Source organism: Peromyscus maniculatus, chromosome 14 (assembly GCF_049852395.1).
Source record: "Peromyscus maniculatus bairdii isolate BWxNUB_F1_BW_parent chromosome 14, HU_Pman_BW_mat_3.1, whole genome shotgun sequence".
NCBI lineage: Eukaryota > Metazoa > Chordata > Mammalia > Rodentia > Cricetidae > Peromyscus > Peromyscus maniculatus.
In genome coordinates this window covers 83,417,719-83,442,461 of record NC_134865.1, presented here as the reverse complement: position 1 = coordinate 83,442,461, position 24,743 = coordinate 83,417,719, and the positions used below count along the sequence as shown (strand labels likewise).

Below are 24,743 nucleotides of genomic sequence, written 5' to 3'. Positions count from 1 at the left end.
CTTTTGAGGATGTTTGAATTTTTCTTCTAAAAGCTGAATTGTAAGTGTAATTTTTTTAAGATAGAAGAACACCACTTTATTGGGTGGTGTTTGGTCAAGAGGGATCAGAGTTTATTCTCTGAGCATATGAAAGGCATTGAAACTCTACATTTGGGGCTGGAGAGATGGCTCAGCGGTTAGGAGCACTGCTGCTCTTCCGGAGGACCTGGGTTCAATCCCCAGTACCCACGTGGCAGCTCACAACTGTCTAACTCCAGTTCAGGGGATCCGATGTGCTCACACAGAGTATATACAGGCAAAATACCTTTGCACATTAAATAAATAAATATCTTTTTAAAAATTTGGGGGGAAAAAGTACATTGTTTTCCTTTTTCTTTTCCTTTTGTTTTTTCTCTCATATATTACATCCTGAACAGTTTCCCCCCACTCCTCCATTTCCGCCTCCCATTATGCCTCCACATGTCAGGATTGTTTCCACAAATACGGAGCTTTTCTTGAGTCTAAACCTCAAATTAATCTGTTTGACTAGATCACAGGCTTGTTTCATTACTGATGGTCATAGCTGACCTCTCCAATCGAGTGTTCCTCGGCCTTCAACTCTTGGGGAATCTGATGAGGAGACTGTACAGAGACCTCCCTGCACCTGTTCCTCAGCTGGTTCTTACTGCAGTTTTATAAAAAGCAGATCTGCCTTTTCCTTAGCTGGAAGCTCAGCTTGAGGACGCCGCTGCCGAGGCCTCCAAAGAACGAAAGCTGCGTGAGCACAGTGAGAGCTTCTGCAAGCAGATGGAGAACGAGCTGGAGGCCCTCAAGGTACCACTTCTCCCCACTTCTCCCTGCGGCCGCTGGGGCGGGACTGTCACAGGGTTGTTGAACCCGTGTCACCCAGGGCAATTCCAAGGAAGTAACAGGTACGGGAGGAAGTGGAGGATGTGGCCACTGCTTGGGACCACAGCTTTCATTATAAAAGCCAAGTTCGTTTCCTTGTTGTATAAAAGTTTTGGGTGTTTGTAGTCAGTATTGCAGAGTTAGCAGACGCCACCTCCTTCCTGTCCTGACTTCCTACGCTTGGGCATTTTAGTTCTGGAAGCGTTGTCGAAGCCATGCCCTGTTGTTGATGTGGCAGAGGCAGGCTGCCGGCTGATGGGGTCAGAGGGCAGAAAAGGCTAAGAGAAGGAACAGTCACGAGTGAGGCTCTCAGCCTCTCGGTGCAGTGTGGTCTTGGATGAGCGACTTCCCTCTTTGGAGCCGGGGCCTCCATAGCTTCTTGTGGTTGTGATGATGCCCAGGGCATATGTTCCTCTGTTGTCTTTGCTACCACCCGACCCAGCTCTCAGCAGCACTGTTTTCTAGACTGCTTACCTGTGACTGGCTCTCTCTGCCTGCTCCTTACCTCTGGGTAGGTGTCCTACCCCAGGACATGCAGCCACTGCGTTTAGCCGAATATCAGGGACACCTCTGGACTCAGTCTGCAGCCTGACAGTTTGCCGGCCTGAGTCAGAGCTCCTCTCCTGGTACCTCTCACCAGCCTTGCCAGGCATGTCAGCCTTCCCGGTGGACCCAGCTCTCTCTCCTTCACCCCCAGCGTGCCCGTGCTGAGACCCTGCCAAGGTGGCACCATGCCCGTGCTGTGTCGCCTCTTCTTCCCTTTCTGTGGTTTGCTGTGGCCACTCCCACTACCTGCCTGTGAGAGCAGGGACCTCAGTGTCATCCCAGTCACCAGAAGACTTGTGACAAGCAGTCGGTACTCAGGAGTATTAGCGGGTGAAGAAGTAAACAGCCCACCGCAGTGGGACAAGCCTGTGCTGCAGTTTGCAAGACAGGTTCTGTCCCCAGACTACCTCGGGTTGTTAGAAGGACCCTGTCTCCCACGTGGGCTGCTCGGCCTGGTTCAGGCCTAGATGGCAGGTCCCTGCCAGTAGTAGAGACTGAAAAGACAATGCAACCCTTGAGGGAGGACAGATTTGTCGTTTACATCAACCCTTGTCTGAAGGTGAAGCAAGGAGGCCGGGGACCAGGCGCCACGTTAGAACACCAGCAGGAAATCTCCAAAATCAAGTCCGAGCTGGAGAAGAAAGTCCTGTTCTATGAGGAGGAGTTGGTCCGCCGAGAGGCCTCCCATGTGCTGGAAGTAAAGAATGTGAAGAAGGAGGTCCACGACTCAGAAAGCCACCAACTGGCCCTGCAGAAGGAGATCTTAATGCTGAGGGATAAACTCGAAAAGTCAAAGCGAGAACGGTAAGTTAGGATCTCACGGTGAGAACCGGAAGCTCGCTGCCGCCGTAGGCTCCCGTTAGTGAGGCTTTCTCCCTCCCCTCCACAGGCACAACGAGATGGAGGAGGCAGTGGGCACGGTGAGGGATAAGTACGAACGGGAGAGAGCAATGCTCTTCGAGGAGAACAAGAAGCTAACAGCCGAAAACGAAAAGGTGACTGAGTCCGTCCGCGCCACCCCTGAGGGGAAGTGGCGGTTTTTCCCGAGTCTCTTGGAAGCTTGTGCCTGTTTTAAATGTTTGGGACTGAGATGAAATGGTCTTTTAAGTGGGATGTTTTCATTTGTGAAGAGCTGCTCATCCTTGGCTCTGTCACTTGGGTTAGAACTGAGACTGGGGTGAGATACGGTGAAAGCCCCACAGTGCGGATGCGCTGCAGATCTGGGGTCACCGTGCTGTGGAGTGAAGAGGCGCCAGACAGACATGTGATGAGGTGACATTGTTTAATTTCAGCTTTGTTCCTTTGTGGATAAACTCACAGCCCAAAATAGACAGCTGGAAGATGAGCTGCAGGATCTGGCATCCAAGAAGGAGTCCGTTGCGCATTGGGAAGCACAGATCGCAGAGATCATTCAGTGGTACGTGCCCTGCGGCTGTGAGAAGCTGCCTCTGGGCTGCCCTGTTGCCTGTAGGCTGGAGTGCCCCTCGCTGCTGCCTGTGGGTAACACGCGGGCGGAGAGCTTCCGTAGCCAATGTACACTCAACTAGGGAGGCCCTAGGAGGGGCGGAGCCAATCTCTCCTCTGCTCAGTTAGAGGCAGCTGGTGCTCTGGCCACCTTGTCCTGAGGGATGCAGGACCTGCTCCTCTTCCTAAGACAAATGCCTGTCCCTGTGCAGGGTCAGCGATGAGAAAGACGCCAGGGGCTACCTCCAAGCCCTGGCTTCCAAGATGACCGAAGAACTGGAGGCCTTGAGAAGCTCCAGTTTGGGATCAAGAACTCTGGTAAGGTGCTCTCTGAAACTTGATGTCTCCTCCCTGGTGGTCTGTTACAAGGGAATGCGCAGCTTAGGTGGGAAGCTTCTCGGGTACGTTTCTTTAGCTGTCAGCTTGACTGGGGCCTCAGAGCGTCAGGACAGGTGCTGCTCAGGGAACTTGATTGACTTCATCCTTCGTCCGCTCACTTGGGGATCTGTTTTGAACTTGAGGGTGTAGCAGGCTCTGGGTTCTTTGGGGAGCCGCCCCCCGTGAGGCTGCCTTTGCTCCTGTGAGGCAGCAGACGCTTCTCACCGCCACGGCGTTGGGGCTGGTTGTGCCCTCTGTTTTCTTGTTCGAGACAGGGTTTCTCTGTGTAACAGTCCTGGCTGTCCTGGAACTCACTCTGTAGACCAGGCTGGCCTCAAACTCAGAGATCCACCTGTCTCTGCCTCCCGAGTGCTGGGGTTAAAGGTGTGCACCACCTCCGCCCAGCTGCCACCTTTTCTTAAGGTGATCTTGTGATGTAGCCCAGGTTGACTTAGGAATCACTCGGTGGCCCGTCCTGTCTTCAGACTGAGTCCTCCTGCTCTCGCCTTCGAGTGCTGCTGGGTACACAGGGGTACACTGCCACTCTCAGGCCCCAGTCTTCCTTCTCAGCTGTGTATGTGTGTATGTGCATGGGAGTGTAGATAGATGCTCCCGGGGCCAGAGGCATCAGAGCCCCCTGGATTGAAGTCACAAGCAGCTGGGGGCAGCTCACGTGGGTACTGAGAACCGAACTTGAGTACTGTGCAAGAATAATATGTCAAAGCCTTTGACTGCTGGAGCCATCTCTCTGGCCCCCGTTATCCTCTCAAGACACGTGTACGAGTGGTGTGTGTGTGTGTGTGTGTGTGTGTGTGTGTGTGTGTGTGTGTGTGTGTGTGTGTGTGTACACGAATAAATGGTAGTAAGAGCAATACAGCATTTTATTTAGAATTTAAAGCTGGTCAACTCCCATTTTATTCACGTTTTCCGGGTTGAAGGGGTATTTGCTTGGGTATGGATGGCCAGGCTGGCATGGAGAGCATCTTACCTGCCCCCACGAGCCTGGAGTCCTCCCTGGGCACGCAGTGCTAGACGCCGAGACCCTGTGCTGACAGCCTAGCTGTGCTCACTTCCCGTTCTTCCCCACTCTTTGAGAACACTGAACTCACTCTGTAGACCAGGCTGGCCTCGAACTCATATCTGCCTGCCTCTGCCTCCTGAGTGCCGGCCGAGATTAAAGGTGTGTGCCACCACCTGGCTGAGAACACTGAAAATTCTTAATTCTGCAGAAGGGTAGAAAGCAGCCATGTGTTTTGCTCCATAGTGGAAAACGTTTTTGGTTTTAGACTCGAGATTAAGAAACACCAATTAGGGGCCTGGAGAAATGGCTCAGCAGTTAAGAGCACTTACTGCTGTTCCAGAGGACCCAGGTTCAATTCCCAGCACCTACAAGGAAAGAGGGAGTGAAAGAGAAGGAAGGAAGGAAGGAAGGAAGGAAGGAAGGAAGGAAGGAAGGAAGGAAGGAAGGAAGGAAGGAAGGAAGGAAGGAAGGAAGGGCGAGCAGTTGGAATATTCAGTAAGGTGGGGGTCAGGTGGCAGCTCAGTTGGTAAAGTGCTTGCTGTGCAAGGAGGAGGACTTAGCTCTGATTCCCAGCACTCAAGTGAAAACTCAGCAGCTGTAGTCCTCACTGGGAGGACAGACAGACAGCACGGGACCTGGGCTTACTGACCGGACAGCTTAGACTAACTGGTGAGCCTCAGGCCCCAGTGAGAGACTTTCTCAGAAAATACAGTCAAAAGCTCTCAGTGAACAACATCTGGAGTTAACATCATGGCCTCTGTACTTGTGTGCACCCATGTGCAAGCATGCACAGCAGAAACAAAATGATAAATAAGGAATATTCAATAAGCTTATTCCATTTCTCATTTCTGTTTTATTCTAGTTGTTTATATACACGTTTGTAGTCATGTTTATTTGTACTTGTGAGCAACATAAGTAAATTTGTGCATAAACCTCATAAAAGATGGAAGTATGCTCTCACAGGCCTCTGGCAAAGGTCGAGATCCTTGTTTCAAAAACAGCCTGCCTTTTGAAGGGCCGACTGAGGGAGAATGGAGCAGTGTGTTTACCCATCAGGTCTTTAGGGTGGACGGAAGCTGAGGAATCCCAAGGTTTTCTGTCACAGTCCACACCACCATTCTTAGCCTCTAGCTAGGGGCCACCCCTCCCCCACCCTGTCCCTTTGATGGCATCTTGAAAAACATCTTCCTTGGATTAGTTTTCTTCTCTTGACTCTTACGGGTGGAAGATGAAAGACTCAACTGTGTTCAATGAAAGCTTTTTAAGTAAGTCCACCAACATGGTGTTTGGAGACTTTTTAAGAATGGCATCATTCACCGTGGCTTCATTCTGGCAGGTTATTCCTTCATTCCTTCTTTTCTTTATAATAATTTTAGCCTTTACTGTAAGTAGGAATGAGTAATGACAGTTCCCTAGGGTGAAGTAGTAAAATGTTTCGGGATATAGGGAAAAGCTAAGAGACCCCATGTGATTTATGAATGTCCCATGGACCCACACAGAAATTGTGCCACAAAAATTAGATTTCTTCTTTGTTTAAAAATCACACCAGTTGTGACACGATTCCAGCCCCTGAGAGGCAGAGGCAGGAGGATCTCTATGAGTTCAAGGCCACCATACAGACAGTTCTTGGCTAGCTAAGGCTATATATCGAGACCCTGTCTCAAAAACAAAAGACCTAAGCAGAGGCGCTGGGGCAGTGGCTGGTGCCAGATGGCAGATAATGGCACTTGTTGCCAAGCCTGACCATCTGAGTTCAAGCTCCAGAACCCGCGTAGTGGAAAGAGAGTACCTATTCCTACAGTAACCTTCTGACCTCTGTGTGAATGCAGTGGCTCGGCCACACACACAGTACGGGAAACTTTGAAATTATTGTTTAGGTTTATTATTTTATATGAACGTTTTGTCTGCGTGTATGTATGTGTAGTACAATTTTGCTTGGTCCTAGCAGAGGTCAGTTCCCTGGAACTATAGTTAGAAATGGTTATTAGCCACTGGATGAGTAATGGGAACTGAGCCCAGGAACTCTGGAGACAGAGGCAGGCGGATCTCTGTGAGTTCAAGGCCAGCCTGGTCTACAGAGCAAGATCCAGGAATGGCGCAAAGCTACACAGAGAAACCCTGTCTCGAAAAACCAAAAAAAATTAAATTAAAAACAGGACTGATGAAGGTAATTTGTAAATATCCTAAAGGTGTGAGCCTGGAAATGGTGAATTATTTACTTGTATTCACTTTATTAAGTAATTTAAGACGTCTTTTTATTCTTTTAACCAATCAAAGGACCCGCTCTGGAAGGTCCGCCGGAGCCAGAAGCTGGACATGTCCGCACGGCTGGAGCTGCAGTCCGCCCTCGAGGCTGAGATCCGCGCCAAGCAGCTGGTTCAGGAGGAGCTGAGGAAGGTCAAAGACACAAGCCTCTCCTTCGAAAGGTTGGTTTGTCCCGGAGCTGGCCCAGAGAGACATGTGAGGTCCTTAAGTCAGGGTGAGGAGAAATGTTTTGAGGAAGCGTGTGCCTTTCCCGGAGGGTGTCACTTAGTGTTCCCAAGAAGTAATGAACCTGTGTGCTCTAATCCTGGCCCCTAGGCTGAGACAGATGCTGAGGCCAGCCTGGACTACACAGCCCTTAAAAACAAACAAACAAACAAACAAACAAACAAATAAATAAGCCATAAAGGGGGTGTGCCATTCAGTAGTAGAGAACATTTGCAATGGCCTGAATTAAATCACGTGTGACCCTCATACATCCCAGTGGAGTAGACATTATTGTCCCCATTCTACAAGTGGTGAGACCAAGGTGTAGGTGTTGGAGGTGAATGTCATCCTGTTGACTAGTGGCCATGCCTGTGCTGGGTCCTACCCTCCTGTCCAGATTTTATCTGCTAACCCTGTCCTGGAGTAAGGCCTACTTAAGAGCCAGGCTCTCAGGGCCTCTGTACTCAACCATAGTTCTCCTGGTGTCGGTCATGGGCAAGTCTTTTCCAGGATGACAGCCAAGGGATCTGGACTGTGTGTTTATCCTCAGAGGGCAGGCAAAAACTCACCCCCAGTTTCATGAGCTGCACTTTCTTTGACCAGGACCTTACTTCGATATTTTTGTTTTGTTGGTTTGATGTAGCCCCGACTGACCTTGACTCTTGATTCTCTTGTCTCTGCTTCCTGGTTGCTGGAATTGCAAACTTGTTCTATCGTAACACCTTAGCCATGACTTAAAATCTGTGTTTGAATTCATAATTCTGAATTTTCTGTAAAATATGCTAAGTGTAAAGGCCTAGCATGCCCTAAGCCGTTCCTGGGAAGCCAAGAAAGCCCCTTGTTCACACTCCAGCACACCGTAAACAAAGAACACGGCCTCTACCCCCTGCATTTACAGCTCTTTACTTTTATTTCAGTAAACTAAAGGAATCCGAAGCCAAAAACAGGGAGTTATTAGAAGAAATGCAAATTCTGAAGAAAAAGATGGAAGAAAAGTTTAGAGCAGATACAGGTAAATTAAAACCTAAAGATTTGCATTACTAAATACCAGCCTTTTCCAATGAGTGGTTTTTCTTCTTAATAGCTATTTTTGGTTGTATAAAAATAATTCCGGCTGGGCCTTTAATCCCAGCACTTCTTGCCTGGGCCTTCAAGACAGAAGGCCCCAGGCCTCCAACAAACCAGATTATTTTGTTCTCAAAATCCCTCCCCAGCACTGGGAAGGCAGAGGCAGGTGATCTCTGTGAGTTTGAGGCCAGCCTGGTCTACAGAGTGAGTTCCAGGACAGCCAGGGCTATTACACAGAGAAACCTTGTCTCAAAAAACCAAAAAATAAATAAACCCGAGTTTGGTTATTTAACCAAAGTTAAAATTTTGAAACAATATGTTCAAAAATACCTTCCCCCAGATTAGCCATAAATTTTGGTCACTTCTTCCTTTGAAAATCAAAGCAAATTGGTGCGCACACACATTCTTATTCTCATTCTCTCTCTCTCTCTCCCTCCCTCCCTCACTCACTCACTCACTCACTCACTCTCTCTCATACATTCCTATCCCCTGGTCACACAAAAGGTAAGTCTGTTCTGTGCCGAAGAGGCCACTAGACCACAGCCCATGGGAACCCTTTACAGCTGCTCTGTGCCCTCCGGGCAGAGCTCTTTGCTCACTGCGAAGTGCTGAGGTGTGGTGTAATCCCAGCACTCAGGAAGCCGAGGCAGGGGGATCCTGAGTTTGAGGGCAGATTGGAGTCTGTAGAGTTCTCTCCCACATGCTTCAGGAGTAGCCATGTACATAAAGCATCCCATATTTTGAGATAGAGTTTTAGAAGTGAGACTTTGTCCACATCAAAAGGCAAAACGTCGCAGTCTTGGACAAGAGGGTTTGTCCCCAGACCACACTCAACGTGAACTTCATGCTTGGGATTCTCCATCCCAAATAGGTGGCATCTCAGTACAGGAATTTGCATTCTGTCTGTTTCTTAAATTTGGGTTGTCTTACATTTCAGAAGCTTTTTATATATTGAGGAGGAAATCCTTTTATGATGTAAGTTACGGATATTTCCTCTTACTTAGATTTTGGCTAAGAAAGAGCCTTTCTAGGGCTCGGGTTGTAGCCTGTTAGCGTGTTTGCTTGGCATGCATAAACACCACAGAAACCAGGCGGGTGCACACACCTGTAGGCTCTACACTCAGGACGTAGTAGGTGGTCCTGGTCTAACTGAGACCCTGTCCCAAAGAAAGAGAAAGCTTTCCCTGTGTTTGTGTCGAGTCTATTCATTGCCTTTCCTTGAAAAGGAGAATCTTCCCCGCTGCAGGCTGCTCAGGGGACACAGTACATTTTCCTGGTTATCTGTTGGTGTATGTGCATTGCGGTTTTTGCTGGCGTGTGTGTCTGCATCACTTGCGTGTCTGGAGCCTTCCGAAGCTGGAAGTGAGTGTCAGACCCTCTGGAACTGGGCTTCAGTTACAGACAGTTGTGAGCAGCTGGGAATCCAGCGTAGTCCTCTGGAAGGGTAGCCAGTGCTCCTGACCATGGAGTCACCTTCCCAGCGCCCCCACCCCTTCCTAAACAAGACACAGTCTCACTGTGTTGATCAGACTGGTCTCAAACCCGTCATCTTCGCTGCAGCCTTCTGAGTGCCAGGTCGTTGCCGTGCGCCTTGCATGGCTTCGGCTTTTAAGTTGGGGTGATTAGTTGATTTGGAACCCACTCTGGCCTGCAGCTCAAAGTGTCTTCCCAACTAAATGCTCATCTTAATGTCCTTTCTCTCCTGCTCCCAGGTGGTCTCTGGGAACTGCTATTGTCATTTCTCATCACAGAGCATCCGTGGCCCTGTGGTCAGACTCTGTCACCCCTCCACCCACCCCCCAGAGGCTTTCCTAGATTTTCTTCGGAGAGTGTGTTAACTCTGCTTACCCTGGAGCCCCAAAAGGTTGACATCGAAGACTGCTGTCTTTACAGTTTTTGCCTTAATTTTCCATTCTTTCTTGCAGGGCTCAAACTTCCAGATTTCCAGGACTCTATCTTTGAGTATTTCAACACTGCTCCTCTTGCACATGATCTGACATTTAGAGTGAGTACTGCTTTTTGAAAATACCAAGTATATGTAAGTTAGAAACAATAGAATATGACTTGACTACCTGTGGGCCCAAAACATCTCCGGAAACAGGTCTGACATTCTGTGAGAGCTGTGGCAGTGACGACATGGGTAGGGAAGTCATGGTGTGAAGGTGGAGAGTGCTGTGGGTGTTGGAACTGTTTCTGGAGACTAAGAGGGACTGAGAAGATGCTTAGCCTCGCTGCAGAAATCTACACTGGCCTCTGGCTGTGTGGTGATGTTTGGGGTCAGATTTAAAATATGAATAATAACGGTCGTGTTGCCATTTCTGGGACTTCTGTGTGAATATGTAGCTTGGACTCAGTGTCTAGTGGGGAAAAGGTTTCTAAGTGATTCAGTACCAAGCAGTTCACCAAGAGCCGCCTGGTCCACTCCTCGCTGAGCCGGTGAACCCCAAGGTGACCAGTGCCTGCTGGTCTGCCTGGAATGCCCTTGCAGTGGGAGGAGCCCACTCCCCTCTCCTGGAGCGGTGAAGTAGACTTGCTCTACGGGTTCCTTACAGCACGCATGTGGGAATGATGAAGGCCAGGGATGCATTTCAGTGATGAGCCCTCGCCTAGCCTGGGGTTAGACCCCCAGTCCTGGGGGGCGGCTGGAAGAGTGAAAGCATTTGCCGTGTGATGGACGAAGCTTCTGGTGAGGCACCCAGTGCTGCTTCCCACACTCGCTGTGTACGGTTGACAAAGTCAGAAGTCACACGGGAGCAGTGGCACCCTCACCGGGCATGAGCTTCGTGTGTGCACTCGATTCCCCTGCCTGTCTCCCTCACTCACATACACACGGGTCTCTTTCATCTAAACTGGTGGGAAGTGGTTTGTAGACAGCAGTGACCACAGGAAACTTGGCACCGGCTTTCAGCTCTGCAGACTCACCTGCGGTCCTGGCTGTGTCCTGGACAGCCGGGTTTCCTCCCAGTTCAGGACCCACCAGAAGTCACTGATGGCATTCAGTCATCAGGTTCTATCTAGACAGTGCTACCTCTTCTACTTAGGGAGAGTGCCCTGCACGCTGGGTTTATATCATGTTCCCTCTTGGTGCCCATGGGAAGGGGCTGTTGGCCCTGATTCTGCACAGGAGACAGGTTTGTTTCTGTTCAGAGGCCACTTTGCAGTTGCATCACCAGGTTGGTAGTGGCTCAGTGCAACACTCCAGGAGTGCCCGCATGGCACAGTGCAACACTCCAGGAGTGCCCGCATGGCACAGTGCAACACTCCAGCAGTGACCGAATGGCACAGTGCAACACTCCAGGAGTGCCCGCATGGCACAGTGCAACACTCCAGGAGTGCCCGCATGGCACAGTGCAACACTCCAGGAGGGACCGCATGGCACAGTGCAACACTCCAGGAGTTCCAGCTGTTCACCTTCACTCATCAGAGTATTTGTGGTTTTTCCCAAGTGACAAAGTGTCTTTTCCCTTGATTTTTTTGTTTTGTTTTGTTTTCAAGATAGCTTTTCTCTGTGTAGCCCTGACTGTCCTGGAACTTGCTCTGTAGACCAGGCTGGCCTCGAACTCAGAGATCCTCCTGCCTCTGCCTTCCGAGTGCTGGGATTAAAGGCGTGCGCCACCACCGCCCGGCTAAGTCCTCAGTCCTTAAGCAAATATATTACAGCAGTAATCGCTGACCTTGCACGCTGGTTGCGTAGAGAGCTCGTGGCAGTGGCTTTCACGGTACCATCCATCAGCGTGGACTGAGTTTCATGGAGGTGGAGCAGTCATCAGTAGACCTCATTCACTGTCCAGCATCCTGCCATTTTTAGACCTCCTTCAAGGCTTTGTCATTTGAGTGTGAAGTGGCTTCCTTTAAAAGAAAACTCTCAGCTAGATCAGGTCCATGTTAAGTTTCCAGACTTGAGACCTGCCCAGGAGATCTTGTACTTTGCCAGATTAAACACGTTGCTGAGTGCTAGAGTGAGTCTGCACGGTAGCCTTGCCAGGCTTTGCTGGGGGAGATGATCATTTGTGTTCCTCCTGTCTGTTATACCAAGGACTCGCTCTCCTCCTCCTCGTCTGCATCTTCTCTGCTAGCCTTGTGGGAGGACGTAAGTGACCGCAAATGCCCTTCCGTGGTTGCTCTCAGACTGCTAAGTCTGCATCCTTTGATTAACAACTAAGGAAACTGGGCTCTTAAACCGCTAAAATTTACTTCATTGGCTTGCTCTTCACTCACCAGGTGGATTGCTAACTTGTTTAACTTGCCTTGTGGGTAATGTTCACACTTACTAGCTCTGCTCATTAGCTAGTTGATGGCCCTGTCCACAGGGGTTGTTGACACACTTCAGCCCCGGGGTGTGCGGTTGTACCCGTGCTGTGTGTGACCCCCCCCCCCCCCCGGGAGTGTGCGGTTGTACCCGTGCTGTGTGTGACCCCCCCCCCCGGAGTGTGCGGTTGTACCCGTGCTGTGTGTGACCCCCCCCCCCCCCCCCCCCCCGCCCCCAGTGCTCCCTCTGACCAGCCCCGGAGTGTGCGGTTGTACCCGTGCTGTGTGTGACCCCCCCCCAGTCTCCCTCCCTCTGACCAGCCCCGGAGTGTGCGGTTGTACCCGTGCTGTGTGTGACCCCCCCGGAGTGTGCGGTTGTACCCGTGCTGTGTGTGACCCCCCCCAGGGTCTGATGAGTGCCGCTTTGGGACGGTGCTCACCTGTGTGCTCTTGGGCTCCGCGGTGGGGCAGTTCAGCCGTGGACCTGCAGACTCTGCTCTGCAGTCTCCCATGCTAGCGCCGCCGTTCCGTGTGCTTACTGCACGCTGGGAATAGCGGTGACCTGGGCCCACGTGGCACTGTACCAGGACTACGCCTGCAGGGAGGTTCACCTCAGGTAGCCGCCATTCGTGAAGTGTGCCTGTGAGAGTCGCCACTGTCAGAGGAGGGCAGCCAGGCTCTGGCTGTGGGCTGTGGGCTGTGGACAAACCGTCCTGATCTCTGGAAGGAGGTGACTATCCGGGCGGTCTGAGGACTGCCTGAGGGCCGTATTCCCAGCTCCTTCTCTGAGGACTGAGGTTAATTTTTCTAGATCCATTAAAAAAAACAACAGATTTTTACTACGTGGCCATAGCAGATTAGAAGGCACTGTTTAGACCAGGATGGCCTCAAACCCTGAGATCTGCCTGTAGCACACTGAGATCAAAGGGTGCGCTAACGCCCCCAGCCCCAGTCCCTACTTGTGAATGGCCGGAGGAGGGAAGGCTCGTGTAGGGAGCTGGCCAGGTACAGCTTTCCATTGAAATGACAGTGACTTGCCGCTCCCTGGCCAAGTCGGGGTAGCTGTGCGTCGACAGGTTCGTGGTAAGACTGGAGAGGCTCGGACACAAGGCACTGTCTAGGAAATACCTACCAACTTTGTCCTTGTCACAGACCAGCTCAGCCAGCGATCAGGAGACGCAGGCCTCCAAGCCGGACCTGTCCCCATCAGTGCCGGTGGCCTCCAGCACAGAGCAGCAGGAGGTGAGACTGCGCTGCCCTGGGGGTGCTCCGTGGGCCCTGGGGGTGCTCTTCAGAGGGGCCCTGGGGGTGCTCCGTGGGCCCTGGGGGTGCTCCGTGGGCCCTGGGGGTGCTCTTCAGAGGGGCCCTGGGGGTGCTCCGTGGGCCCTGGGGGTGCTCTTCAGAGGGCCCCCCCCCCCCCCCCCCGCGCTTGTGGCTAGGCCCCTTCGCAGGTCTCCCCGCCCTCCCTCTTCAGAACTGTCAGACCATCAGCTAAATGAGGGAACCCTTGACAGGTGTCTGAACAATGTAGTAGATTAGAAATTCAGAATGTTAAATCATTTATAAATCCTAGAGAGAAGCCCCAGATAGGCCCTGGCAGCTAAGCTGAAGCTCACCTGTCCGCACCTTTCTCCTAGGGTACAACACGGGCCCAGCAGAGACCGTCTGCTGGGCCACTGCCCAACACACAGGCCCTCGCCATGGCTGGACCAAAGGTAGGCCCTCTCACATTGCTGGGTGCCTTCTTGGTTTTTTTTTTTTTTTTTGGTTTTTTCGAGACAGGGTTTCTCTGTGTAGCTTTGCGCCTTTTCTGGAGCTCACTTGGTAGCCCAGGCTGGCCTCGAACTCACAGAGATCCGCCTGGCTCTGCCTCCCGAGTGCTGGGACTAAAGGCGTGCGCCACCACCGCCCGGCTGCCTTCTTGGTTTTAGAAGATAAATTTTGGGTAAAATGGCTGTGCTCGCTGGTTTTGAATGTACACAGTCGGCCCTCGTGTTCTGTTGGGGGGATTCACAAACCAAGTCCAGGGTCTACACTGTCGTCTTCATGCTTAAGCACTAAGTGTGTTCTTCAGCTGAAACAGTCCCTGAGCCGCTGCCGCTGCCTCCTCCTCCTCCTCCTCCTCCTCCTCCTCTGCCTCCTCCTCCTCTGTCTCCCCCTCCTCCCCCCTGGGCAGCGGGGGCCTCTCACACGCAGGTGCTGCTCTTTATTATTATTATGTCTGTTGTTGAGAACTATATGGTTTGTCCCCAACATGAATAGCTACCCACAACGTGCAGTTTGGACCTCACCTTCTGCATGAGCCCGGCAAGAACCTAGACTCAGTGTGTCCTCACCTCGTTTTCTTACGAGCCTTGAAGCTCAACTGGGTCTCCTTTCTCTTTGTAGATCCCAAGTTTCCAGCTGTGCCAGGCCCTGAGGTTCTGGCTTGGCTACATTTGGCCAGTATGCCTGGCATGGACTTGTGTCCTGGGTTTTGTTGTTGTTGCTTTAAATACAGACCTGGTCTATTGATGTTTTCCCCTGGAGACCTGAGAGGAATCCATGCTTTGGCTTTGGGACTCAGGCTCTTGTCGAATTAAGGACCAAGGTGCAGGGCTGCTTGTTTAGTAGCTTCTGCTATCTGGAGAAGGAACTGTCAAGGTGACGTGTCTCTCAGTGATGACTGAACCCTGACCTTCTCTGGGCAGCTCCTCTCGTTGCTCCTGGGGCTGTGCTGACCACCCTACTCCTTGAGAAACACATGTTCCTGCCGGTCCGTGTGTTCCTGCGCAGTGTGTCACTTTGTCACTACATGTGGGCTTTCTAGGCAGCTGTCACGGCCGGTCCTTGTCTTCCCAGCTAGCCTCACGGTTCTTCCCATCTGTTGCGTTCTTGTTTTTCTGTCCTCCTCCAGGAGACAGTGGGTCTTTCCAAGATGTTGCTGTTAACATTTCTTGTAGATTAAAAGTGCTATCTTGTTCACACACCCAAGAAGAGCCAAACCTAGACAGGGTTCCAGGCCAAATCCCCAAATCTAGTTGGTGCTGATCCCTGGAAAACGCCCCTAATCCAGTTAGAGTATCAGCTGTGAAAGGTAACACCACAACGTCGCCCAGCTCTGTGTGTAACAAAACTAACTGAAGGAAGCAGGGGTGGCGGCTTCGGGTTCTGGCTTGGGACCTTGGGGTTTAGGTGCCACTGATGAGAACCCATGGCAGGAAGAGAAAGAGCATGAAGCAGGCAGGCTGTGTCTACGTCAGTCAGAAGCCGACTGACCCGCTTCTCCTGGCTTCCCAGTCACCTGGCTTGTTTTGCTTGTTTTTCCTGCAGCCCAAAGCTCACCAGTTCAGCATCAAGTCCTTCCCCAGCCCCACCCAGTGCAGCCACTGCACATCCTTGATGGTCGGACTCATCCGACAGGGCTATGCCTGCGAAGGTGAGTGGATCAGTGCACGCGAGCTGGAAAGTGCTGCTCGCGAGGGGGTGCTTACCTCATCGAGCTAAAGAGGGGAGTGTACCTGGTAGCAGTGTGGGCAGGCCTGTCTGCATCGATGCCTGGGCAGGCCTGTGGTCATCCTGCACAGCCTGTAGGACCGACCACTAGCCAGGTTATCAGCTCAAAATTACTATAAAGCACACCACCTCCACCTGAGGGTCCTGTAGAGCACACCTCCCCCTGAGGGTCTTGTTGTAGATCACACCTCCCCCTGAGGGTCTTGTTGTAGATCACACCTCCCCCTGAGGGTCCTGCTGTAGATCACACCTCCACCTGAGGTCCTGCTGTAGATCACACCTCCACCTGAGGGTCCTGTAGATCACACCTCCACCTGAGGGTCCTGTAGATCACACCTCCACCTGAGGATCCTGTAGATCACACCTCCACCTGAGGGTCCTGTAGAGCACACCTCCACCTGAGGGTCCTGCTGTAGATCACACCTCCACCTGAGGTCCTGCTGTAGATCACACCTCCACCTGAGGGTCCTGTAGAGCACACCTCCACCTGAGGGTCCTGCTGTAGATCACACCTCCACCTGAGGTCCTGCTGTAGATCACACCTCCCCCTGAGGGTCCTGCTGTAGATCACACCTCCACCTGAGGGTCCTGCTGTAGATCACACCTCCACCTGAGGGTCCTGCTGTAGATCACACCTCCACCTGAGGTCCTGATGTAGATCACACCTCCACCTAAGGTCCTGATGTAGAGCACACCTCCACCTGAGGTCCTGATGTAGAGCACACCTCCACCTGAGGTCCTGATGTAGAGCACACCTCCACCTGAGGGTCCTGCTGTAGATCACACCTCCCCCTGAGGGTCCTGCTGTAGATCACACCTCCCCCTGAGGGTCTTGCTGTAGATCACACCTCCCCCTGAGGGTCCTGTAGATCACACCTCCCCCTGAGGGTCCTGCTGTAGATCACACCTCCCCCTGAGGGTCCTGCTGTAGATCACACCTCCCCCTGAGGGTCCTGATGTAGAGCACACCCCCACCTGAGGGTCCTGATGTAGAGCACAGCACTCACAACCATTCTGTCACATCAGGAAACATGGAGGAGAGGCCAGAACTTCCCACTCTGTCGTATGGGGTTTGGGGGTTTCTTTGTTTTTGTTTTTAACTGTTAATTGCATTTACTTCCTGGTGTACGTGAGTGTGTGGGTGCATGTGCCGTGGCGCAGGCTGGGTGTCGAGGACAACTTGAAAGAGTCGCTTCTCTTCACCTTTGGTTCCAGAGGGCGAACTCGGGCCCTAAGCCTGGCAGTGATGGCCTTTCCCTCTGAACCTCTCACAGGCTCCAGATTGTCTAGATCTCACAGGGATAGAGTGTGTCTTTTGATGGCAGTTATTTTTAAATCACAAAACCTTCTTGTGCTCTGCTCCAGGCTGGCGCTTGGCCATGTGCTCTCGAGCCGGGCCACTTCACAGACGGCGCAGTGCGGAGTGAGATGCCTTGGTCAGAGCCTCCAACACTACTTGTAGCACAGATCCTAATTGGTCTTAATAAAAACCTGGAGTCGGATATCAGGGTGAAAGCTGAGAGATCAGAGCAGCAGCCTTAGAGTTCTGACCTCCAAGGAATTCTCAGCCTGAAACGGCCGAGCTCCTGTCTCCTCCCGCCTTATATTCCTTTCTCTGCTCAGCCATATCACTTCCTGTCTCAACCTCCCTAGTGCTGGGATTAAAGGCATGTGAGCCACCACTGCCTGGCTGTTTCTCTTTTAGACTGGATCAATCTTGTATAACCCAGGATGGCCTTGAACTCACAGAGATCCATCTGCCTCTGCCTCCCGAATACTGGGATTAAAGGTGTGCACCACTGCTTGGCCTCTGTGGCTAACTAGTGGCTTAGCTCCACACTGGATCTTCAGGGTGTGCCCTACAGGGACGCCCAGGTGACCTCAGTGAGCGGATCTGGAGACTACCCCTGTGGATTTAAGGCAGGCTTGTTGGCTAACTGTAACACAGACTTCACGCTTGTTCAGGCGGCCCCTCTTTATGTGTGGTCTCCATATGTGTAGAGCTTTTATTATGAAGCCTTCGGGAATTGTTTTCAGTGGAGTCTGCCATCCTGGACACCGAGGCTTCCTGGGCAGTGTGTGCAGAGAGCCTGTGCTCAGCAGGTCTACTGCCTTGGTTGCATGTTGTGAGGTGGGTGGAACGTTTCCTCTTTTCCAGTGTGTGCGTTTTCCTGCCATGTGTCCTGCAAAGACAGCGCTCCCCAGGTGTGCCCCATACCTCCTGAGCAGTCCAAGAGGCCTCTCGGCGTGGATGTGCAGAGGGGTATAGGCACAGCCTACAAGGGCTATGTTAAGGTAAGAGGAGCCAGCGTCTGTCCCATAGTCCATTGTGGCTCATTTTTCATTCGGTCACTTTGTGTCCTTGCTCTCTCTAGTAGCCCTGGTACCTAGAGGGTCTCGGGCACAACTGCTACTTTACATGACCAAGAGCTCGAGTACCGTTGGGCATAGGAATCCTGCCTCATGGTCCTATAGTTACTCTTCTTGGGTGTCTGGTCATGAGCTCAAAGTCAAGGTTCCAAAGCCAAGCGGTACTTGCAGAACACAGGTACCTGGGCCACCTGCATGTCCTGTCCAGCCGCAGCGTCCAGGATGCGTGTGGTCCTGGGCTGCTAGCATCCCTTGTGCTTTCTTCCCATTCACAAGCTTCTAGTCAGGCCCTGAGTCTCCTGATCCAAGACCGGCTTGCCCAGATGCTTGGGAAGGGGGTTGATGGGGGAGCGTCCCTGGGGACCAGGACAGGCATACAGCAGGTGGACACAGACTGAGTGAAATGCCAAGGGTCTGGCAGCCTCTGTGGCCCAAGGGAAACATGGTCATTGTTGGTCTGTAGGTCCCCAAGCCCACAGGAGTGAAGAAAGGCTGGCAGCGGGCTTACGCAGTGGTCTGTGACTGCAAACTCTTCCTATACGACCTGCCAGAAGGAAAGTCTACCCAGCCTGGGGTCATTGCCAGCCAAGTCTTAGACCTCAGGTATGTTTCTCCAGCAAAGCAACGGCCCTGGTACCCAGTGCTCACTGCCCACGGTGGCAGGCCCATGCTTCCTGCCTGTTCTCGCCAAGGTCATGTGAAGACTGTAGCGGGGTAGGAGGAGCTGTCGTGAGGATTAACCAAGGGCACACTCAGAACAGGGCTGGAAGTATTGCTGCTGTCGTCACCATGTATGTGGAAGGCCTGTGCTTTTCTCGCCGTATGCCAGATCAGGAAGGCAGGCATTGTGACCGTCTGCGGTTAGCATCTGTCTGGTCTAGAGACACAAGCTCCAGCGTGTTCTTAGCAAAGGGGGCTCTCTGGCTGGTTCCTTCAGAGATCTGTAAGAACACAGGGGAGTCAGAATCACCCAGCAGTGGCAGGGTCCCATACTTTCTGTGTCTGCATCACATGGTACCTTCCGCTTCCCTTGTTGCGTACCACTGCCTTGGTCAGTGTTCTATCGCTGTGAAGAGACACCGTGACCAGGGCAACTATTATAAAGGGAAACATTTAATTGGCTTGTTTACAGCTTCAGATATTTAGTCCATTATCATGACAGAGAGTATGACAACATGTATGGTGCTGGAGCAGTAGCTGAGAGCTACATCCCCATCCAGAAGCAGAAAGAGAAGTGGGCCTGCCATGGGCTTTTAAAAACCTCCAAGCCCACCCCAGTGACACACCTCCTCCAACAAGGCCACGCCTCCTCATCCTTTTAATCCTTTCAAATGGTTCCACTCCTTGGTGACTAAGCTTTCAAATATGTGAGCCTATGGAGACCATTCTATTCAGACCACTGTAACAGCTCTGTCCTGGCCTGAGCCCACGTGATTGGGCACCATCGAGGGTGGGGACAGCTCAGCTGGCATGTCCACGTGAACTCAGCGCCTTCTGCTTCTTATTGACCAGCCTTTGCCTGATGGTACCACGGACAAGCCAAAAATAACTGTTGTGGAACTTGGAACTGGGGGACAGTGTGAGTCAGGCAGGGGCTGTTTTCAGTGTCCCCCCATTAAGATGTTGGGATGAGTTGTGAAAATGTGGCGGCAGATCTGCAAGGCTTTCCCAGAACTGAGTGTGTTTCTTTCTTGCCAGAGATGACGAGTTTTCTGTGAGCTCAGTCCTGGCCTCAGATGTCATCCATGCAACACGCCGAGACATTCCATGTATATTCAGGGTATGCGTTTCTCTGATTTCATTTGTTTGTTAGTCATTTAAAAAAATAAATGAGCCGGGCGGTGGTGGCACACGCCTTTAATCCCAGCACTCAGGAGGCAGAGCCAGGCGGATCTCTGTGAGTTCAAGGCCAGCCTGGGCTACCAAGTGAGTTCCAGGAAAGGCGCAAAGCTACACAGAGAAACCCTGTCTTGAAAAAACAATCAATCAATCAATCAATAAATAAATAGGTAGGTAGATAGATAGATAGATAGATAGATAGATAGATAGATAGATAGATAGATAGATAGATAGATAACTGACACTGTTAAAAGACAGCAATTTTTTAAAAACAACCAAACCCACGGGCACAGTGGTACATGCCTTTAATCCCAGCACTTAGGAGCCAAAGGTCATGGGGTCTCTGAGTTCCATGACAGAGAGCTAAATGGTGAGACCCTCACTCCGTACAGAAATAAAACCTAAAGGACAGCAATTCTCCGAGCATCTCGCTGTGCTGCAGCAAGTTCTAGGGTTATCCCAGGTGGCCCCTCACCTACCTGCATTCCTACTGTGTACCGGGTTCCGCCTTTGCCACGGGCCTGGCGTAGCCGATCCTCACTGAGCACAGCACCCTCCCCACAGACTGTTTCATGAGGAGCCGGCCACCGCGTCCCGTGCTGTCCCTCTGCACTGACCACCACCCCTTTTTCTCCTCCGCTGAGCACCCTTCCTTCCCACCTGGTGTTCCTTCCACCCTGGCCACAGGCCTTAGCACTGAAGGGGTCTTCGTGGTCTACGAGACGTGTCTTGCTAGGTCCCCTCCCTGGCATACATACTCTCTCTGAATAAGGCAGAAAACATTTTTAAATGACCGCATCTGGTTTGTCTGTGTCTCTCTGACTGGGCTGAGCTCTGTTCCCCCAGTTAGTGCTGTACACTAAAGCATCAGAAAGCTTCTGGAGGAGTGTTGGTCAGAGAAATACACACACCTTCAAGTAGGAATTTTTATAGGCACATCTGGTTGACCAGAAAGCTGTCTTTAGAGTTGTTTTTACTGAATCACACTGTTGTTCAGAAACAACTTGTGGATACAGTCCAGAAAAAGCACTGGCGTCCTGTGCTAAGAGTGGCCTGTGGAGCCCCCCAGGTTCCTTCCTAATGGTGCTTAGTGAACACTTAGTGGAGACCCTCTCTTCCCTGGACATGCCCAAAGAACCCACATCTTAATCATAATAAGGTTACTCAGGGAAACTTTTTTTTTCTTTTTGAGACAGGGTCTCTGTTTATAGTCCTGGATGTCCTGGAACTTGCTGTGTACTGCCATATGTATGTGGCCAGTGTGTGGCAGGCTGGCCTTGAACTCGCAGAGATCTGCCTCTGCTCCCGAGTGCTGGGATTAAAAGTGTGTGCCACCAGGCAGGGCAAGAAAGCAATTTTAGAATGTGTGTTTCCATGACCGTGTTGACAGGAGCAGAGTTAACCGACATGGCCAGGAAGGGACTTGTGTGTCCACGGCACTGCCCTTCCTGTTAGTGGCCTGCCAGGGCCTGACTGGCAGCTCAGGAGATTGGTGGCCTTTGGGGCAGCACAGGGACGGGGACTTGAGCCTCTTTCCATCCGTCCTGTCTGTGACCTCTGTGTCTGGGTGGCTCCAGCACAGTCCTTGCTCTGATCTGGCTGGCCGCTCATGGTTTTGTCTGTTTTGTCTCTCTCATGAAGGTGACGGCCTCTCTCTTAGGTTCACCTTCTAAGACCAGCTCACTGCTCATCCTGACAGAAAACGAGAATGAGAAGAGGAAGTGGGTCGGGATCCTTGAAGGGCTGCAGGCCATCCTCCATAAGAACCAGCTGAAGAGCCAGGTAGTGCACGTCGCCCAGGAGGCCTACGACAGCGCCCTGCCGCTCATCAAGGCTGTCCTTGCTGCTGCTATCGTGGGTATGTCTGCAGAGCCTGTGGCTCCCTCCATCTGAACGTGTAGGCATCGTCTCTCCTGTCTGAAGAAGCAGGCCTTGGCTCACAGGACTCGTGTGTTGTTTCCCCAGATGGAGACAGGATTGCAGTCGGCCTGGAAGAGGGCCTCTACGTCATCGAGCTCACCCGAGATGGTGAGTAAGAGGCCCCCTGAGTCCCACTTGACTGCTCCAGACACACAGGGCCTTGAGAAGAGGGGTCAGTGGTTCACTCGGACTTTGTGTGGCACAGTGCCAGAAGGTGTGAGGCCCTGGGGTCCATCTCCAGCGCTGTACAGTAAGGGACATCCTGTTATGTAACCGAGTGACCGTGTCGGAGGACTTAGGTACGAAGTGGAGAAGAAGAATTTCCAGTTGACACCGCAGGCGTTCGGCCCGCTCAGGTGCCTGGACGTGTTTTCTGTGTATGGAGACAACAGCGGAGGGCCTTGTTATGTCTGTACTGTTATTTGTTTGGGTTTTGTTTTTAAGACAGGGTTTCTCTGTGTAGCCCTGTCCTGTAACTCTCTCCGTAGACCAGGCTGGCCTTGAACTCACAGAGATCCTCCTGCTTCTGCTTCCCAAGTGCTAGGATTAAAAATAGGCACCGCCACCATCTGGCAGGCTAATTTTTTAAACGCACATATATTTAATTCTGTGTGCGTGTGTGTGCACATGTGTAAGTACAGGGGTCAGAAGACGGCCTGTGGTGGCTGGCTTCTCCTGTGCCACGTGGGTCCTGTTACTCAAACGCAGGTCTTGCAGCCTGGCAGCAAGCACCCTTACACACAGAGCCATCTTGCTAGCCCTCTGTTGAATTCTTTGTTTGTTTGTTTGCTTGCTTACTTATTTTTGAGACAGCCATAACCCTGGCCATCCTGGAACTCACTCTGTATTCCAGGCTGACCTGGAAATCTCAGAGGTCCACCTGTCTCTGCTTCCCGTGCTGGGGTTAAAGGTGTGCATCTCCACATCTGGCCTCTGTTGACCTCTGTTGAGTTCTTTAAAGAGACGGGGATAGGGTGGTGAGTCCCAGGGCCTCAGGAGAACCCAGCAATGCTGGTGCACTGAAACTTAGCGGAGTTCCTGGGTCCCTCTCCTGCCGGCGAGGGAAGATGGCCTTTCCTGCCTTTTCCTACTCCATGGCCCCTTCCTGTTGAGAGAGAGTGAGCCAGAGCACGTGGGCAGCTGAGTCCTTCAGGCTCTAGACCAGGGAAGGAGGAGGAGGTCCTAAGCCGGCTCGTGTCCTAGTTTGAGTGGGCATGAGCTTGGAGAACTCCAGACCCGGCTCACAAGCCTTACTGTGTTGTAAGTATCAGCCAGACTCGGGCTCACCAGTACAGGACAGGCAGTGGCGGGTCAGGGTTGTCAGGTAGCTGAGACAAGCGCCACTGTGTCTCTGTTAGGGACATTTGCAACACTGGCCCTGGGGCTGGCTGTGGTGGGAGGATTGCTAGGGACCCGAGGGGCCATGTCAGCCAGAGCACGTCACCTGCATCCTCTGACCACAGTGATCGTCCGCGCTGCTGACTGCAAGAAGGTGTACCAGATCGAACTGGCGCCCAAGGAGAAGATCGTCATCCTCCTCTGTGGCCGGAACCACCACGTGCACCTCTACCCCTGGTCCTCCTTTGACGGAGCGGAAGCAAGCAACTTTGATATCAAGCTTCCAGAAACGAAAGGCTGCCAACTCATAGCAACAGGGACCCTGAGGAAGAGTTCATCCACCTGCCTGTTTGTCGCCGTGAAGCGACAGATCCTTTGCTACGAAATTCAGAGAACTAAGCCTTTCCACAGGAAGTTGAGCGAGGTGGCGGCACCAGGGCACGTGCAGTGGATGGCCGTGTTCAAGGACAGGCTCTGTGTGGGCTACCCTTCTGGGTTCTCTCTGTTGAGCATCCAGGGGGACGGGCCGCCTCTAGACCTGGTAAATCCCGCTGACCCCTCGCTTGCGTTCCTCTCCCAGCAGTCTTTCGATGCCCTTTGTGCTGTGGAGCTCAAAAGTGAGGAGTACCTGCTTTGCTTCAGCCACATGGGACTGTACGTGGACCCTCAAGGCCGGAGGTCACGCATGCAGGAGCTCATGTGGCCTGCGGCTCCTGTCGCCTGTAGTATGTATATGTTTTTCTGTTGCCATATCACTGTTGCTGCTTCTCACGCGGACAGTCGGCATGTGTTCTCTTGGCTTTGGTTTGTCTCCCGGTCCCCGAGCTGAGAGCTGGGGAGCAGAGCGACCCGGGTGATCCAGAGACGGCCGTGTGCAGGCCTGGCGCTGCACAGCAGTGCTGGGGCTGGGCCGTGCTGGGGCTGGCCAGCAGCCCCCTCCCGAGCGAGCGAGCCAGGAGCACCCGCTTGTTCTTCAGTGTGTGACAGCAGGTGGCCTCCTGGGCAGAAAGGGACCTGGAGTCTCCTTTCAAAAGGCAATTCACAGGGCAGGATAGAGCTAAAGGGAATTGGTCACCAGGAGACTTAACTCCAGTGCCAGCCAGGCCATGCCCTTGTGGACCGGAGCCTATGGGTCTGTAATGCACTAACTGTGTGTGCGCACTGCGGGTGCTGTGCAGAGGCCAGAACACCCTGCTTTGCTTGAGAAGCCGTAAGGCTGGAGAGCCGGGCACTCTGTTCCTTTGGGAGGCCTTGGCCTCTCCACCCTGCCCAGCTGTCGGAAGTGAGGTCTGCGGCCGGCAGGGCACAGGCTGGTCTTGACACCGAGCCTCTGATGGTGGGCAACCAAAACAGCAGGGCTGCCTCCTCCCGGTCTGGCCAAGCTAGGCACCAGGCTGTCCCGGCTGATGGACCCTTCTCGCCCCTTTCCTGTCCCTCACAGGCAGTCCGTGCAGCGCTCTGCCATGCGCTCCCTACTTCGAGATTTCATTTTTCTCTGCAGTTCTCAGGTCCCCGAGTGCAGTGTCTTTTTAATCCTGGCACGGGTCACTAGCGTGGACACGCAGTGGGCTGCCTTCCACCTTCATGGTCTTCCTTCTCAGCCCCGTGTGTAGCAGACTCCAGGCCAGCTTTAGAGCTGGGAGAAGTTAGGGAGCTCGAGGGTGGAGAAGTACTTGTTAGAGCCCCTCTGCGTGAGTGA

The 24,743-nt window shown here is 52.4% G+C and overlaps 1 protein-coding gene across 2 annotated transcripts in view; it reads left to right on the top strand.

The window, feature by feature from the left end:
- Cdc42bpb (CDC42 binding protein kinase beta) overlaps positions 1-24,743 on the top strand; it is a 99,108-nt gene that overhangs the window by 67,904 nt on the left and 6,461 nt on the right. Inside the window, exons 14-31 of one of the 2 annotated variants that reach the window (XM_042261208.2) lie at positions 703-813; positions 1,994-2,238; positions 2,324-2,429; positions 2,727-2,851; positions 3,111-3,216; positions 6,575-6,723; positions 7,684-7,778; positions 9,760-9,839; positions 11,871-11,924; positions 13,235-13,324; positions 13,720-13,797; positions 15,395-15,500; positions 17,736-17,872; positions 18,411-18,550; positions 19,646-19,727; positions 21,428-21,644; positions 21,752-21,814; positions 23,170-23,769. In XM_042261208.2, coding sequence (XP_042117142.1) covers positions 703-813; positions 1,994-2,238; positions 2,324-2,429; positions 2,727-2,851; positions 3,111-3,216; positions 6,575-6,723; positions 7,684-7,778; positions 9,760-9,839; positions 11,871-11,924; positions 13,235-13,324; positions 13,720-13,797; positions 15,395-15,500; positions 17,736-17,872; positions 18,411-18,550; positions 19,646-19,727; positions 21,428-21,644; positions 21,752-21,814; positions 23,170-23,769 — 2,584 coding nt within the window. The remainder of the gene's footprint in view (positions 1-702; positions 814-1,993; positions 2,239-2,323; positions 2,430-2,726; positions 2,852-3,110; positions 3,217-6,574; positions 6,724-7,683; positions 7,779-9,759; positions 9,840-11,870; positions 11,925-13,234; positions 13,325-13,719; positions 13,798-15,394; positions 15,501-17,735; positions 17,873-18,410; positions 18,551-19,645; positions 19,728-21,427; positions 21,645-21,751; positions 21,815-23,169; positions 23,770-24,743) is intronic. The other variant, XM_042261209.2, reaches the window with a different exon arrangement.